The 14,772-nt window shown below is 44.4% G+C and overlaps 1 protein-coding gene across 1 annotated transcript in view; it reads right to left on the reverse strand.

Moving 5' to 3' along the window:
• The window catches only part of KAT2B (lysine acetyltransferase 2B), a 90,830-nt gene that overhangs the window by 27,214 nt on the left and 48,844 nt on the right, over positions 1 to 14,772 (reverse strand). Inside the window, exons 5-7 of the mRNA XM_070433335.1 lie at positions 14,493 to 14,674; positions 6,847 to 7,038; positions 2,169 to 2,275 (exon numbers count right to left, since the gene is read on the reverse strand). Of these exons, the coding sequence (XP_070289436.1) occupies positions 2,169 to 2,275; positions 6,847 to 7,038; positions 14,493 to 14,674 (481 nt within the window). The remainder of the gene's footprint in view (positions 1 to 2,168; positions 2,276 to 6,846; positions 7,039 to 14,492; positions 14,675 to 14,772) is intronic.

The following is a 14,772-nucleotide window of genomic DNA, read 5'->3' on the forward strand; positions in this document are numbered from 1 at the left end:
CACTTAATGGAAATATTGGTTGTTATTAGTATTATGGCAAAACTGGGTCTCTAACCATCCAGGGTCACGCTCATAGAAAAGACCTACAGGAAAAAAGTGGGCCTCGGAGAGCATGAGGTAAGCATGTATGAGCATGTACGACACTGTTATTCTCAAATATTGCTGCACATCAGAATCACCTGGGGAGCTTTTAAAATGTCCAGGCCACACCCTAGGCCAATGACGCTGCACACTCTTGGGGAAGGGACTCAGAAGTTAGAATTATTTTAAATCACCATGGGTGAGGCCTAGTGCAGCCAAGTTTGAGACCCAAGGATAGGATATACTCAAGGCTCGGTGAAAGTGGGGAAGAAGGGAGATCCAGACCTGGCTAGAAGGCACAGGAAAATGAGGAAGGGGTTTGTGGAGGGATGCCATTTGCAAGCTAGCAGAGAGCAAGACAGATAAAGTGGACAGCACCGGGCAATCCCGAGTCCATGCCCAGTCACCACAGAGAACACGCCTGGGAAATGCGGGTGTGAAGGGAGCATGTCATAGGCACAGAGAGACCCCAAAGCTCTACAGGTTTTGGACCAGAGAAAGATGAGATCACATTCTATGACCTAAGGTTTAAAAAAAAAAAAAAAGAAGATGTTTTTGGTAACAAGAATGCAAACAGGACGGGTTTGACCCAAAACAAAATACCTCATTCTTTAAGTATTCTGCCGTGAATTTAAATATATTTATACTCAAACTTGGGCTCTAGGTGAAAAACACACACACACACACACACACTTTTAACCACCTTCTCAAATGTGTGAATCTGAGTAAAAGAAGCCAGACTCAAAAAGTCATGTGCTATGTGTATGACCTTCTAGAAAAGACCCCCCCCCAAAAATACTATAGGAAAAGAAAAATCTGTGGTAGCCAGTGCTGGGGGTAGGGCAATGAATGGACTACATAGAGGACAGCAGAATTTTCTGGGTGATGTAATGGTCTATATCCTGATGATCACACAACGATATGTATTTGTTAAAATTCACAGAACTATTTACTAAAAAGGGTGACTTAATTATTTATTTACCTTTTTTTTTTTAATCCTCACCCAAGGACATGCTTAGAGAGAGGAACAGGGTGCGAGGGAAGAGGAGAGAGAGAGAGAGAGAGAGAGAGAGAGAGAGAGAGAGAAAGAGATCTCCATGAGAGAGAAATATCCATCAGTTGCCTTTCATAGGTGCCCTGACCAAGGATTGAACCTGCAACCAAGGACTGTGCCCTGATTGGGAATCGGACTGGCAATCTTTGGGTGCCCAGGATGACACTCAACCTAACTGAGCCACTCGGCTGGGCAAAAAAAGGTGGCTTTTATTGTATGTAGAATTATTTTTGGAAAAAAAACAGCAAGAGTAAAATTAACTTTCCTGGAAGCGATATTCACCAGTCCCTACACTACACATTGAGCTAGAGCTGCTAAAATCTCTAACATCAAAATCCTGCATTCTGCCTTTCCCCATGGCCACATATCAATGACTGCTTTGGCATCTCCTGCCAACCTTCTCTGAATCCTCCTAGTATCGAAGGCAGGAATTCAGATCCTCTCTCTGGAATCAGTCTGACTCTACAAGTCACATGTCTTCCATCCTCACAAAATGCCAGGTGATGCCACTGGCTGACCCAAGGCAATGACAAGGATGTCCTGGCCCCACTGGGAAGTTCTTCATGTCCTGAGACTCAAGACCGCTGTCTTCCACTCATCCTGACAGTAACTTGATACACAAAGCAGACATCATGGATTCAGAAACTAGGCTGAAACTTGATTCCTGGGCATATGAGGCCGTTGACGGAGACTATGCGTGTCTTTAAAAAGAGCCAGCAGTGCCCTACAGGGCCAAGCTGCCTGGTATTTTACACACACACACACACACACACACACACACACACACACACACACACACCCGCCCCATAAAACTGTAATGTGCAAGCTAAGCAAACCCAGTAGTAGGAGCAGTAGTTGTTTTCACTGATTTGCACCTGCTCTCCTCATTAATAGAGATGCAGATGCAAAATCTGCTGGCTCCCGTCTTCAATTTCTTGATTAAAAACACAAATAAATGCAGAGTGAGCTGAAAGTAACACTTCCTGGTTGCTCTCTGAATGCTGAAAAGAAAAAACAAAATTTTTTTTTTTACCTGTTTGGATTCCTAGCTGGCTGGTTCTGGAAGAGGCCGACAGAAAGTCCTGATCCCAGATAGGAGAGTTTTGACTGTAAACTTCTTCTTCTAACATGGACAGAAACCTAGATAAAAGAGTAAAAACAATAGTAAAATCAAAAACAAATATACTGCCAGAGGGACCGAAGCTCTAACCCTCTATGGCAATCACCTGGACATCAGCGTCGCACAATCAGCGCAGAGATACGCTAGGAAATTACAACTCAAATGATGATTATTAGTTGGACGGTGCGGCCATATTTAAACACCGAAATCCATTTCTACAAATTTATTTTCTTGGACTCTGTGTAGATTCTCAGCAAGGCCTCGGTCCTGCAGGCAGCTGTCATTATCAGTCAAAACTGTAACAAAAGTTGCTACCATTTATCGAGTGCTTGCTATGTGCCTGCACTGTTCTAACTTCTTGAATTCTCACTGTCTAAAATACTTTACTTTTATTTATCCCACACATATATAGCTCTTACTCTGACTCACCTAATTCTCATAACCTTACAGATGAAAAAACTTACAGCAGAGGGAGGTTAAATCACTGGTACAAAGTCCCACAACTAGTAAATTCAGGACCAAGTGATTAATTACTAGATTATACTTCCTGTCATGGTATAAACCAGTGGTCGGCAAACTCATTAGTCAACAGAGCCAAATATCAACAGTACAACGATTGAAATTTCTTTTGAGAGCCAAATTTTTTAAACTTAAACTATATAGGTAGGTATATTGTTATTAACTTAATTAGGGTTCTCCTAAGGCTTAGGAAGAGCCACACTCAAGGGGCCAAAGAGCCGCATGTGACTCGAGAGCCACAGTTTGCCGACCACGGGAAGCCAAATGGATCTCAAGTTTTGGGGGCCCACAGAAATTACCTGGAGACCTTGTCTGAAACACAGCTACCCAAACCCCACCTAGACTTACTGAGTCCGAGACTATGAGAAGGGGCCTCGGGGACTATATTCTGTTTAAGTCCCTTAGACAATTCTTATGTACATCAACACTGAGGACCTGCAGTTAAAATACCAACACAAATCTACACTTCTGGTACTGGAACGTCTCCCTGCAGGCCACTTTTAAAGCACATCAATTCTAGTGGAAGAACATAGAATACTGGCTGAGAGCTTGGGTTCCAGACTCCATTTACAAAGCTCACCACTTACTATTTGTAGGATCTTGAGACAAGTTCTTAACTTTCGTCTTTCCTAGTTTTCTCTTTTATAAAATGGAAATATCAACAATAATTCCTGCATAGGGTGGTCATGAGGGATAAGCTAAACTTTATGCCTAAAATGGTATCTAACCTCTAGTAAGTGCTCCATTCATTCAACAAATATCGATTGCCCCCCTTCTATGTGGCAGGCACTGGGTTAGGTGCTGGAAGGACAGGGTGAACGAGACAGCCATGTGCTCTCATGAAGTGTAATGGTGTAATTAAGGTTAGCTAGTATAAGCTATTTGTATCCCTCTGCTGAGATTGTAAAATCCAAAAGCCCTTAAAAAAGATTTTCCATGACCCATTTGGCAACAAAATCTGACCTTACCATACATAAGACTACTTATAGTCTTTATAATTATAAATTATTTGATTTGAGGGAATTAACCTCAGCCCTAGAGCTGTGGCATACAGCACATGTGTTATATTCATTACCTTTATAAAATGTTTTAAACTTTTGAATTGTAAAACTTATCTACTACTACGATTTTAGATAACTGATCAAAGACCTGTTCTGGTCATCATCATCATCATCATCATCACTATAACTAAAAGTACCAGTATTCTTCGCATGTATCAATGCCTGCAAGATTTTAGACGGTTTCAGGAGAGAGGGAGGTTGGTTTCTTGGAAGTGAAAACAAGATAGGAAAAGGTCCAGGGGGGAGGGGAAGGGGAGGATGGGAAGGAGTGTCTTCTGACTTGCTGCTCATAGAAGATTTACAAACAAGGCACCATTTGAGTGAATACCTAGCCTCACTCGATGGTGTAATTCATGAGTCACTTCTCCTTGCTAAGCAAGCCACCAGGAAGGCATGTTTTAAAACACTTTAGTCTATTCCTTACCAAACACATTAAGACAGACAGCAACAGGAGCTAAATTCCTTACTAAGATCACTTGTGGTCTCCCAGAGGAGAGCAGGTTCCTGATTATTTTCCCCTTTTCCTAAGCAGACCTGCCTTCCCCTTACACAGCCCTCAAGCTTTCCCAACTGCCCTGTCACAGAAGTAAATTTCCTTTTCTTTTCTAGGCTCCTTCTTTGTTCAGTAATTATATGATCAGCACACTCTTCACAAAGCTGGGCACAGACTCACCACGGAAAAATGCCATTAACTTAGGAAAATAATTATAGGTATGTTACATATGTATATACATGTGTAGTTATTTCATTATAATAAAAAGCAGTCTCATATAATGACATAGGAAAGTGCTTGTTTTATAAACACAGGAACACAAAATTGCATGGAGAGTAAAAGAACACAATACATGGAGAATATATAGAAATATCTAAAAGCTCTGAAGATAGGGCTGTGGCTCATGTTTTGCTTCTTAACCAAATTTTCATCAATATCGCTTTTAGAATGAAATATAGATACTAAACCTTTTTGACAACAACCTTGTAAGCAGGTCGATGGGGGGAAAGGCACAAGTTAAAGCCAAGTGGAAGAAAGGGCAGCATATGAAGAGGAGGCAGGCAAGGAAGAAGACCCTGAAAATGCCTCTGAGAACCCCGTGACCGCCCTGGGTGGGGCTGCAGCTCTCACTTGACGACGGTGCCCAAGACTCAACCAGCACCTCAGGCTTCAACATATGTGTGATTCTGCTGCCAAACCTGTAGGTATAAATGCCTAACAGCCTCAAATGTTGTCCTAGCCCGTGAATAGAGATTTAAAAGGAGAAGAGGGTGGTAGTTTTACCCTACCATTAGTAAAAGAAAAGAGAAAGCAGCATTGATTAGCTCCATAGCAGGAGCATGCCAGAACTATGGGCTGAAGGAACAAAACACCCTATAATTAGCAAATATCTGCAAGAAGCGAAATGCATTTGCTATGGGGGGAAAATTGTTACTCAGCAAGGTAATTAAAATTTCTCTTTAAGCACCATCAAGTGGGGGGGGGGGGGGGGGGGGGCGCGGTCCTCTTTGTCCCTTGGCTTAGAGACCGAATGACAACTATAATCTGAAGACATAAAATGCTGCTTCTGTGGCAAATGTAACAGAGACATTGGTAGGACAATTGCTTTAAGCTCTAAGGAGAGGCTCTTAGACTATTTAAAAGGCAGCCCCTGACAGAGATGAGCATGCCCAGAGTTCATAAACCACTGAGGGGCAACATCCACGGCAGATTAAGTGCTTCTGAATCTTCCCCTCTGGAGGAAGCCAAATTGTTCATGTCATGCCTCATTCTCAGCTGCCAGTTTCCTCAAAAAAAAAAAAAAAGACTGAAAATCAGGATGCTAGGAGCTACTGCGAATATTGGATGTTCAGCAAAATCTCATCAGACTCACCCACGACATCCTTTACCTAGGGCTTAGGAATGGTCTTAAGCAACAAAGGAATTTCCCATCAATTTCTACCTGAAAACCATTTTTGCTGTTGTGTTGGACCTAACTTATTGTTTAAAATGATCTTTCCTAAAACACAAACTGGGTAATCCAGTAATAGTAACTTAGTAATAAAAAACCCAGTTTCGCAACTTTGGTCAAACTCTATACCAGCAGTTCTCAATAGTGTGGAGAAGGAAGGTTCTATCATACCTAGAAAGCCTCTGCACATGATTAACTTCTACCCCTCCCCTCCCTTGAAGCGCTGCTCTAGGCAGACTGACACCCACAGAATGAACCGTCTGCTCCTGTCTTGCTGTCATCGCTCCATGACAAGTCATCCGCTGCACACCCCGCCCTTCTCACCAGCAGCCAGTCTCTGAGCTGAAGTATTTGGTTCTCAGACTGGAAAACGCATTTCCCGGGTCTTTAACACATTGCCTTCGTTTGAAAAAAAATATTTAAGTGATTATTCACATGTTGGAGCTCTGGCAGGTGCACAAGAATATGTATATTCTACGTGAAACTGAGCATAGAGGCGCGCAAAGAGGCCCCTCTTTTCCTGTCCAGCTCCACCCTCAGGGTCTAGTTTACAAAGAGCGAGGGGGCAGGCCCACTGACTGCAGCGGAGGCAGGAGGCATTCAGCAGTCTTAGAAAGGGTTGGGGAGCTAGGATGGAAAAACAAAACAAAAACAAAACAGCCGCTTAAGCTCTTTTGCACCACTTCTGAGTAGATGGAAACTGCTTCTACACACTCCCCCCGCCCCCATCCCCCTCTAGCTTCCTGGCAGCTGACTTCGCAAAACAAAGCACCACCCCACTCTGTGAAGCTCAGAGACGATGACACCCAGGTGGGATGAGGTGGGGCTAATAAGAGGGCTATGGCTGCAGTCAACACAAACTCAAGCTGGTGATAGATGGACTGTGCCATCCTCAAGAGGAGTGAGGAGGGGGCTGAGGAGAGGGTCCCTTTGTCCCTCCTCCCCGGATGCTTCTCACATCATTCCTGATCTTGTTACTGATGCAGGCTTTGGCAGGCATCTATCAGTTTCAAGCCCTCAGATGACGCGAAGACTTGCAAGAGTGCCCCCCCCCCCCCGCCCCCTTACTTTGGGAAATGGGTGAGGATTAGAGTTCGTTTCTCAAGTGGCAATTTGTCTTTTTCCTGTCTTGCTTGTTCCAGGAGCTGTCGTCTCATAACGGTGAAGACTGAGCGAAGCAGTGTTCTCCCAAACACCTGGGTGGTTTCATACCGAGGTAGACTGTCACAGAACTGTGGTACGTTGCAATAACACAGCCACCTGTGACGAGAAGAGACAAGCGCCATCAATATCTCTTAACCCCCCAGATCAGCTGAGATATCCAATTATGGTTACTCTCAAACCATTCACCGCAGCAGAAACACTGGGGCGGCAATGACAAGCAATGCTATCACCACCAGCTAATGAAACTTGCAAATAAGATTAGCTTGCCCTTATACCACCACTTGGGTCCAATTCTACGAAAACTGTTCCATTCTGCAGTACTGTGCAGTGAGCCCTACAGGCAGACAGCCCGGGATCAAATCCCTGCTTTGTCACTTAACTGGTTGCATGACTTTGGAAATTTAATTATTGTCTGAAGTCTCCATTTCCTTACCTGTAAAACGGGGACAACAACCCTACTTCACTGGGTTGTTATGAGCATTATATGAGCTCCTGTATGGAAAGTGCAATTAGAGTTTCTGGCACATAAATAGCAGTTTAGATAAAAGAAATTACAGGGGAAACTTTTGTGACAGAATCAGATTTCCAACATCTAGTCCTCTGAATAAAATTTAAGGTTTCTTTAAAATGCCTACATAGCATGCAACACACCCTTCTCGAAGCTTTGGTGGGAAGATAAAGATCTTCAAGACTGTTCACAAGTCAAAGTGCAGGAAGTAATAAGCTTTCACCATCTGTTGCTTAGGTACATTTTCAATGACTCAGACTCAAGGTCAAAATCACACTGGAGGAGTGCCCAGGCCCAGAGGGGAACCAGGGGCTTTCTCCTGATCTGACCACAGTTCTGGGGTTCACTGGCTATGTAGGGCATACCCTGCGGAAAGCACATTCAGCCCAGGGAAGCTATTCAAAATCAACCCTCTTTCTTTGTGGTCTCCCAGAGCTGCAAAATCTCATTCCCAGGACCCAGCAACATGAGTGTACAGTGGGCGTCACAGAGGGAGGGCAGCCCCAGACCAGAGGAGGGTCAGAAACTTCACTGCAGATCCTTAGTCCTTGGCAGCAGATCTCAACATCCTCTTCCAGGGCAGGCCTGCTTTCTAACCATTAAAACCTAGCCACCCTGGGTGTCTTCCTGATCTCCTTTAAAGTGAGGGGAAGACCTCGAATGTGCCCCAGCACCTCCGGGAAGTTCCCCAGGAACTCTCAGCCCCTTACTAAAGAGTGGAATATTTATTATTCATTTACTTGTGCTTACTGGCTTGCGTTGTGTGATTTTTTTTCTTACTCTGTATAGCTTCATATTTTGTGTGTGTGTGTGTGTGTGTGTGTGTGTGTGTGTGGTTTTCATCTTTGGAAAAGAGAACTTTCATTAGTGTTAGCCTGTCTGCTTATATTAAAAATTAACCTTAAAACCCTGCTATCTTTTATAATCTTCATTCAACTTTTCTGTCTTAATAATTTGTACTCAAATGCCATTCTACAATTACAATACCAAAATGGGGATCTTAAGTGTTGTGTTGCATTTTGTCAAGTCAGAAACAGTGATCTTGGTGGGTGTAGCAGAAAAAAAACATCTGTCATAAAATCCTAACATGTTATCCAGAACTTACTAGGTCATTTCATCTTCCCAGGGTCGAGGAAGAGAGCACAGATTGTTATTTTCTAGAAACATTTTTCCAATAATAAGTTTCCATTCATGTCCTTGATAATGTTTTACAGACCTCAGTTCATACATTTTAGTTTCGTTTTGCTTTGTTTTTACTTCCAAGATGGGTCTGATTTTATAAATCTGGAAAGTGCACAGTATGACAAGACAAAGAGACTGAGTCTGAGTGTGGCGTTCCGGTGGCGTTTTAATAAATGACATGGGCGCCGCATGTAGTGAGATGGAAAGGAGAAAATGGGAGTCTGTGTGCCTTGTCTCTGCACACACATTCCTCCAAAGACTTCACTGGAGAAACGATTTTGCCTAAGTGACTGCTTTCAGGTCTTCTAAACAGAAGTAAAAGGTGAGCTCATTCATTTTTGCATGCCTAATAGAGATGGCATATGTATGCTATTTACTAATTGTTCAAATAACTCAGATTTTTTTTTTTTTTTACAACATCATGATGATTTGCAACCACCTTGCTTTTTTTAACACATGACTAGCCGTGGAGAGTTTGAGGGCAGGAGACTCTACCTACTTGCTGACTGAAAGCCCTAAGGATTTAAGTGGCCTCTCCCAGTTCACCGGAATTCACAGCAGGTTACTATTTGAGTTCAGACAGGGGTGGGCAAACTTTTTGACTCGAGGGCCACAATGGGTTCTTAAACTGGACCAGAGGGCCGGAACAAAAGCATGGATGGAGTGTTTGTGTGAATATAAATTCAAAGTAAACATCTACACTAGTAAAAGAGAAACATGGTAATTAGCGTACGACCGCTACCCTTCCCATTGGCTAATCAGCATATCCTTATGCAAATTAACTGTCAGCCAATATGGCGGCCGGCAGCCATGCACTGAAGTGAACAGGGAGGCTTGCTTGCTCCAGTGACAGCAGACTCCAACGTTCCCCGCCTGACTTGCCGGCCTCTCAGCTGCAACTCTAAGCAACTATGTTGCAAATATAGAAGCTAAACAAAACCCTAGAAACCGGCTTTCAGTCTGCCGGGCTTCAGCCAGCCAGACCGCAACATTGTATCAAATACAGAAGGTAAAGGCCAGAAACCTGCTTTCAGCAGTGAGGCTTCAGAGCTAAAGCTGGCCCAGAATTAAAAAAAAAAAAAAAAGAAAAAAAGGAGCACTTGGGAGCTTCAGTCACCCGTCAGCCTGAAAACGGCCCTCAGCCCCTCACCCAGACTGGCCAGGCACCCCAGTGGGGACCCCCACCCTGATCCAGGACACCCTTCAGAGCAAACCAGCCAGCCCCCACCCATGCACCAGGCCTCTATTCTATATAGTAAAAGGGTAATATGCCTCCTGGCACCGGGATCAGCGGAGCAGCGAGGCTCCCGGCACCAGGATCAGCATGACAGGGGGCAGCGCCCAAACCTCCTGATCGCCATGCAGCTCTGTGAGTGACAGGGGGCGGGGCCACAACCTCCCTATCCGGCCTGCTCTGGTCGTGACAGGGGAAGGCGCCCCAACCCCCTGATCAGCCCTACTCTGTGCCTGATAGGGGGGAGCTCACCAACCCCCTGATCGCCCTGTGGCTCTGTGTGTGACAGGGTGCGGCGCCCCAACCCCCTGATCGGCCCTCCTCTGTGTGTGACAGGGTGCGGCACCCCAACCCCCCCCTCCGCCCCCCACGGGCCCTGCTCTGTGTGTGACAGGGTAGAGCCATAACCTCTCCATCAGCCCTGCCCTGAGTGTGACAGTGGCGGTGCCCCAACCCCCTGATCGGCCCTGCTCTGTGGGTGATAGAGGGTGGTGCCCCAACCCCCCTCCACGGGCCTTGCTCTGTGTGTGACAGGGTAGAGCCATAACCTCCCCATTGGCCCTGCCCTGAGTGTGACAGGGTACAGCGCCCCAACCCCCTGATCCGCCCTGCTCTGTGTGTGACAGGGGGTGGTGCCCCAACTCCCATATCGACCCTACTCTGTGAGTAACAGGGGGGAGCTCCTCAACCCCCTGATCGGCCCTGCTCTGTGCATGACAGGGGGGGAGCTCCTCAACCCCCTGATGGGCCCTGCTCTGTGCATGACAGGGGGGAGCTCCCCAACCCCCTGATTGACCCTGCTCTGTGTGTGACAGGGTACGAAGCCCCAACCCCCCTGATGGGCCCTGCTCTGTGCGTGACAGGGGGTAGCGCCGCAACCTCCCCATCGACCCTGCCTTGAGTGTGACAGGGGGCGGTGCCCCAACCCCCCAATCGGCCCTACCCTGAGCGTGACTGAGGGTGGCATCGCAACCTCCCAATCCGCCCTGCTCTGTGCATGAGGGGGCGGCGCTCCAACTCCCCAATCGGCCCTACTCTGAGCCTGACCAGGGGCTGCACCTAGGGATTGGGCCTGCCCTCTGCCACCCAGGAACAGGCCTAAGCCAGCAGGTTGTTATCTCCCGAGGGGTCCCAGACTGCGAGAGGGCACAGGACGGGCTGGGGGACCCCCCTCCTCCCCGCCCGGAATGCACAAATTTTTGTGCACCGGGCCTCTAGTCATTACATAAAAGGGTATGGTCTTTTTTTTTTTTTTTTTTTTAGTTTTATTCATTTCAAACGGGCTGGATCCGGCCCGCAGGCCGTAGTTTGCCCATGGCTGGACTAGAAGCTAGGTCTCCTATTCCCTAGTCCCGTGGTCAGCAAACCATGGCTTGTGAGCCACATGCAGCTCTTTGGCCCCTTGAGTGTGGCTCTTCCACAAAATACCAACTTCTGCGCACGGGCCACGAAGTTTCAATTGCACTGTATGAGCGCCCGCACGTGGTATTTTGTGGAAGAGCCACACTCAAGGAGCCAAAGAGCTGCATGTGGCTCGTGAGCCGCAGTTTGCTGACCACTGCCCTAGTCCACTGTTCTTTCCATGCCTATTGATAAATACTGTCCTAGACTTACATGCCTAATTATGAATACTCCGTAAGCATGGTGGCTGGCTATGCTTCATAGAGCAACGATTACCTAAAACTGTTTCACAAAATCAACTGAAGTTCTATCTAACTTGCCCTGTAGTCTCACGAAACATCTCTTCCCTTTCAAAAGTTCTGCACAACTCAGAATCTAAGACAAACTATTTGCCACTTTCCTTTAGCAGATTCTGTTGGTCAGATATATTTTAATGTATTATATTTTTCTGGCACTTGTATTTTCAGTTATTTCTTCTTGGAGTTATATTAGTGTACCATCATAAAATTCAGGGCATTTCAAAATTTTGCCCCAGATTTTTTTTCTAAAACCACAGTGATTTCAGGGGGATATGTATAATGTATATTTGATATGTACCTATATTAATTATTCAATAGACCTTAACATCAATATCAAAGAGTTTCAACACATAATATAGTTTTCTTTTAATCAGAACAGAAAATATAAACCATTTAAGCAGTCCTCTTCAATCTACACATAAATTTCTCCTGTATAAAACGTCAAGAGTTAGCTCTGTAATGACCGTAATCATTTTCTGAGCCCCGTCTTTTCCACAGAGAATCCTGGTTCACCCCATTTTCATGCTGCTGTGAGCACCAGAAGTTTTCAGCCCCTTTGTTCTAATCGCAGCAATTGCTGTAAATTATATGCTGAGCCAGCGGTACAGGTCCTAAGGCTCGCTTACACATCAAGATAAAGTCTAGTGGTGCCTGCAGCCTATAATATTACCCATTTTTTTTAGGAGATTGGTATCAGTGAGACACCATGTCGCAGTGGTGTGTGGTTTTTTCAATTCCCAAGTAGTCGTGACAGTGAGGTTTACTCCGAAGCAATTCTTCTCATCATTTTCACAGGTTCTCTACTTCCCTTTCTTTGTCAACATGGCGTGATGGTGGGGAAGCGGGGGAGGTGCTGTCTACCTTCATTTCCTTATTTATTATTAACAGAAACTCTTGGTCTACATTCTACCTGGAAATCAGCAGGTTTCAGAACTCATCGGGGCATATTCATTTCAGTCCCTCAGCGGTTCCCCTTGGTCGCTGTTGCACTCCGCTCCTCTGCCTCAGCTGTTGGCTCAGGATGCTGGGCTGGAGAGGCCCCTGCTGCTGCCTTTCTCCGTATCACCTTAGCTTCTAAAGTGATAGTCCAACAAGCGCACTCATTCAACTGTACGTGCTCTAGCTTAAGAAGTCCATGTTGGCAGGGCCTGACTGAGTTTTAGGCAACAACACGTGTGGGAGGAAATCGAGGACCAGCATCTTTCCAGCACCTGTTCTGAGTGCCAGAAACTACGCACAAACCACCTCATGGAACACGCACAACACGTCTGACACTTGGACGGAGGAAGCAGCTGAAGGTCAAGGAGGTGAAGTGACTGGTCTAGAGCACCCAAAACCAGGAAGAAGTGGAGCCATGATTCAAACCCATCACTCATTCCAAGCTTAATTTCTATTTGTACTACTCCTTCAGTATTCCTAAATTCTACCCATTTCTTGGTAAATCCTAAGTGCTAACAGTGTTTATATTCTGCTTTCTAAAATACTGTAATATCTCCCATGCTACTTCGCCTTTCATTCTCCTTCTTGATGAAGCAACTTTCCTCTGTTCAGAGTGGCGAATACTTTCAGGGGTTCAGCGTTGACAAACATTCAGCTTTGTCAATGGCCCACAGATGAGTTTAAAAGATATTTATGTTTTAGAAATTTATTATCTCAGCTCTTATTTTAAACAACAATTACAACAAACAGAGGAATTGTTGTTAATGTAAAATTCTGAAATGGAGGTGCAGATATGAAGATATAATTTAAAAACTGATTTTGATGAAATCTGTAATCCCTCTGAAAGTCAATAATTAGGAGAAAATATTTTATAATTCAAACTGTATATACTGTAAAAGGGAGGAAGAAAGGGATAAGGCATATTTATCTTGAAATCAGGCCAGTTATCAGAAAGCAAGGCTTATCTTAAATTATATCCATTCCTGCATGTCATCTGCTATTACAGAAAATAACCTGGGACAAGGGGTCTTTACAGGCTATCAAAAAGCACTCCGTACTTTAAATCAGAAACACATATATGCTCCATAATACCCCCTGAAGCAAGCTTGCTGTGCCTATAAAATCTATGGCAAAAGATATAAAAAAGGGGAATAGAATGAATAATCCAAGTCATCTTCTTACTTTAATGAAAACAAATGTAGGTCATTCTATTTTGTATGGCCCATGTTTAAGATTTTTAAAGGCAATTTTATTATTTTGCAGATCATAAGCAATAAAAATAAATTCCCACTTTAGGAAAAAAATGTGCAAAAGAATACTGGCAGAGTTTGATGCCAAAAAATAGGGAAATGATTAGGTAAATTATGGTACATCAACTCAAAAGACTGTAATGTAACCAGTAAAATGTGTGAGATGATGTTAAGTGGGGAGACAAAAGAATGAGAACTCTGTATTTTCTTTCATTCTAACAAATATGAAATATTTACTTAAAGGGGCAAAGACTGGAAGACAATATATTTAATGATATTAGTTCTGTCATGATGCTGGGACTAGGGTGATCTTTCCTTCTTTAAAAAAAAAATCTTTAACTCTATTATATTCATGGTATGGTCATTTGTTTGTTTGTTTGTTTGTTTCATTGATTTCAGAGAGAAAAAGGGAGAGGGAGAGATAGAAACATTGATGATAAGAGAGAATCATTGATCGGCTGCCTCCTGCATGCCCCCTACCCGCAATCCAGGAATGTGCCTCGAAACATCATCATTGATGTTTCTATCTTTCTCTACCTCTCCCTTCTTCTCTCTGAAACCAATAAAAAAATAAAAATGAAATAAAAACATTAAAAGAAAAGTGGGAGCCTGGAGACATTCTCTCTGAGTTGATGTCACCATAACTGGACAACCTTAGCTTGCAGAGACAAGTAGCAATTTCATGTCTCCACTGTGCTCTACAGGGCCCAAAGGAAAAGAACTGGTCGCCTGATTACCTTGTGTAGTTCTCTTTGTATCCAGAAATATCATCATTGGGAGATCGCAGTCTTCGTTGAGATGGTGCCTCCAGATGCCAATAGTTGATGCGGTTTAGGAACATTTTTGCCAACTCCACTATTGTCTGCCTTTCTTTGGATGGCAGGTGACTGAATTTGTACTGTACGAAGTTATTCACACCCTTAAAAGGAAGGAAGGCAATTTATTCAGGTAGCTGTGCAATCACACTAATTCTGAACACCCACAGAGTCAGCACCCTAGGCGGTGTCTTAGCAAAAG

Source organism: Myotis yumanensis, unplaced genomic scaffold (genome assembly GCF_028538775.1).
Source record: "Myotis yumanensis isolate MYYU_CA2020_CCGP unplaced genomic scaffold, mMyoYum1.0.hap1 SCAF_14, whole genome shotgun sequence".
Lineage (NCBI taxonomy): Eukaryota > Metazoa > Chordata > Mammalia > Chiroptera > Vespertilionidae > Myotis > Myotis yumanensis.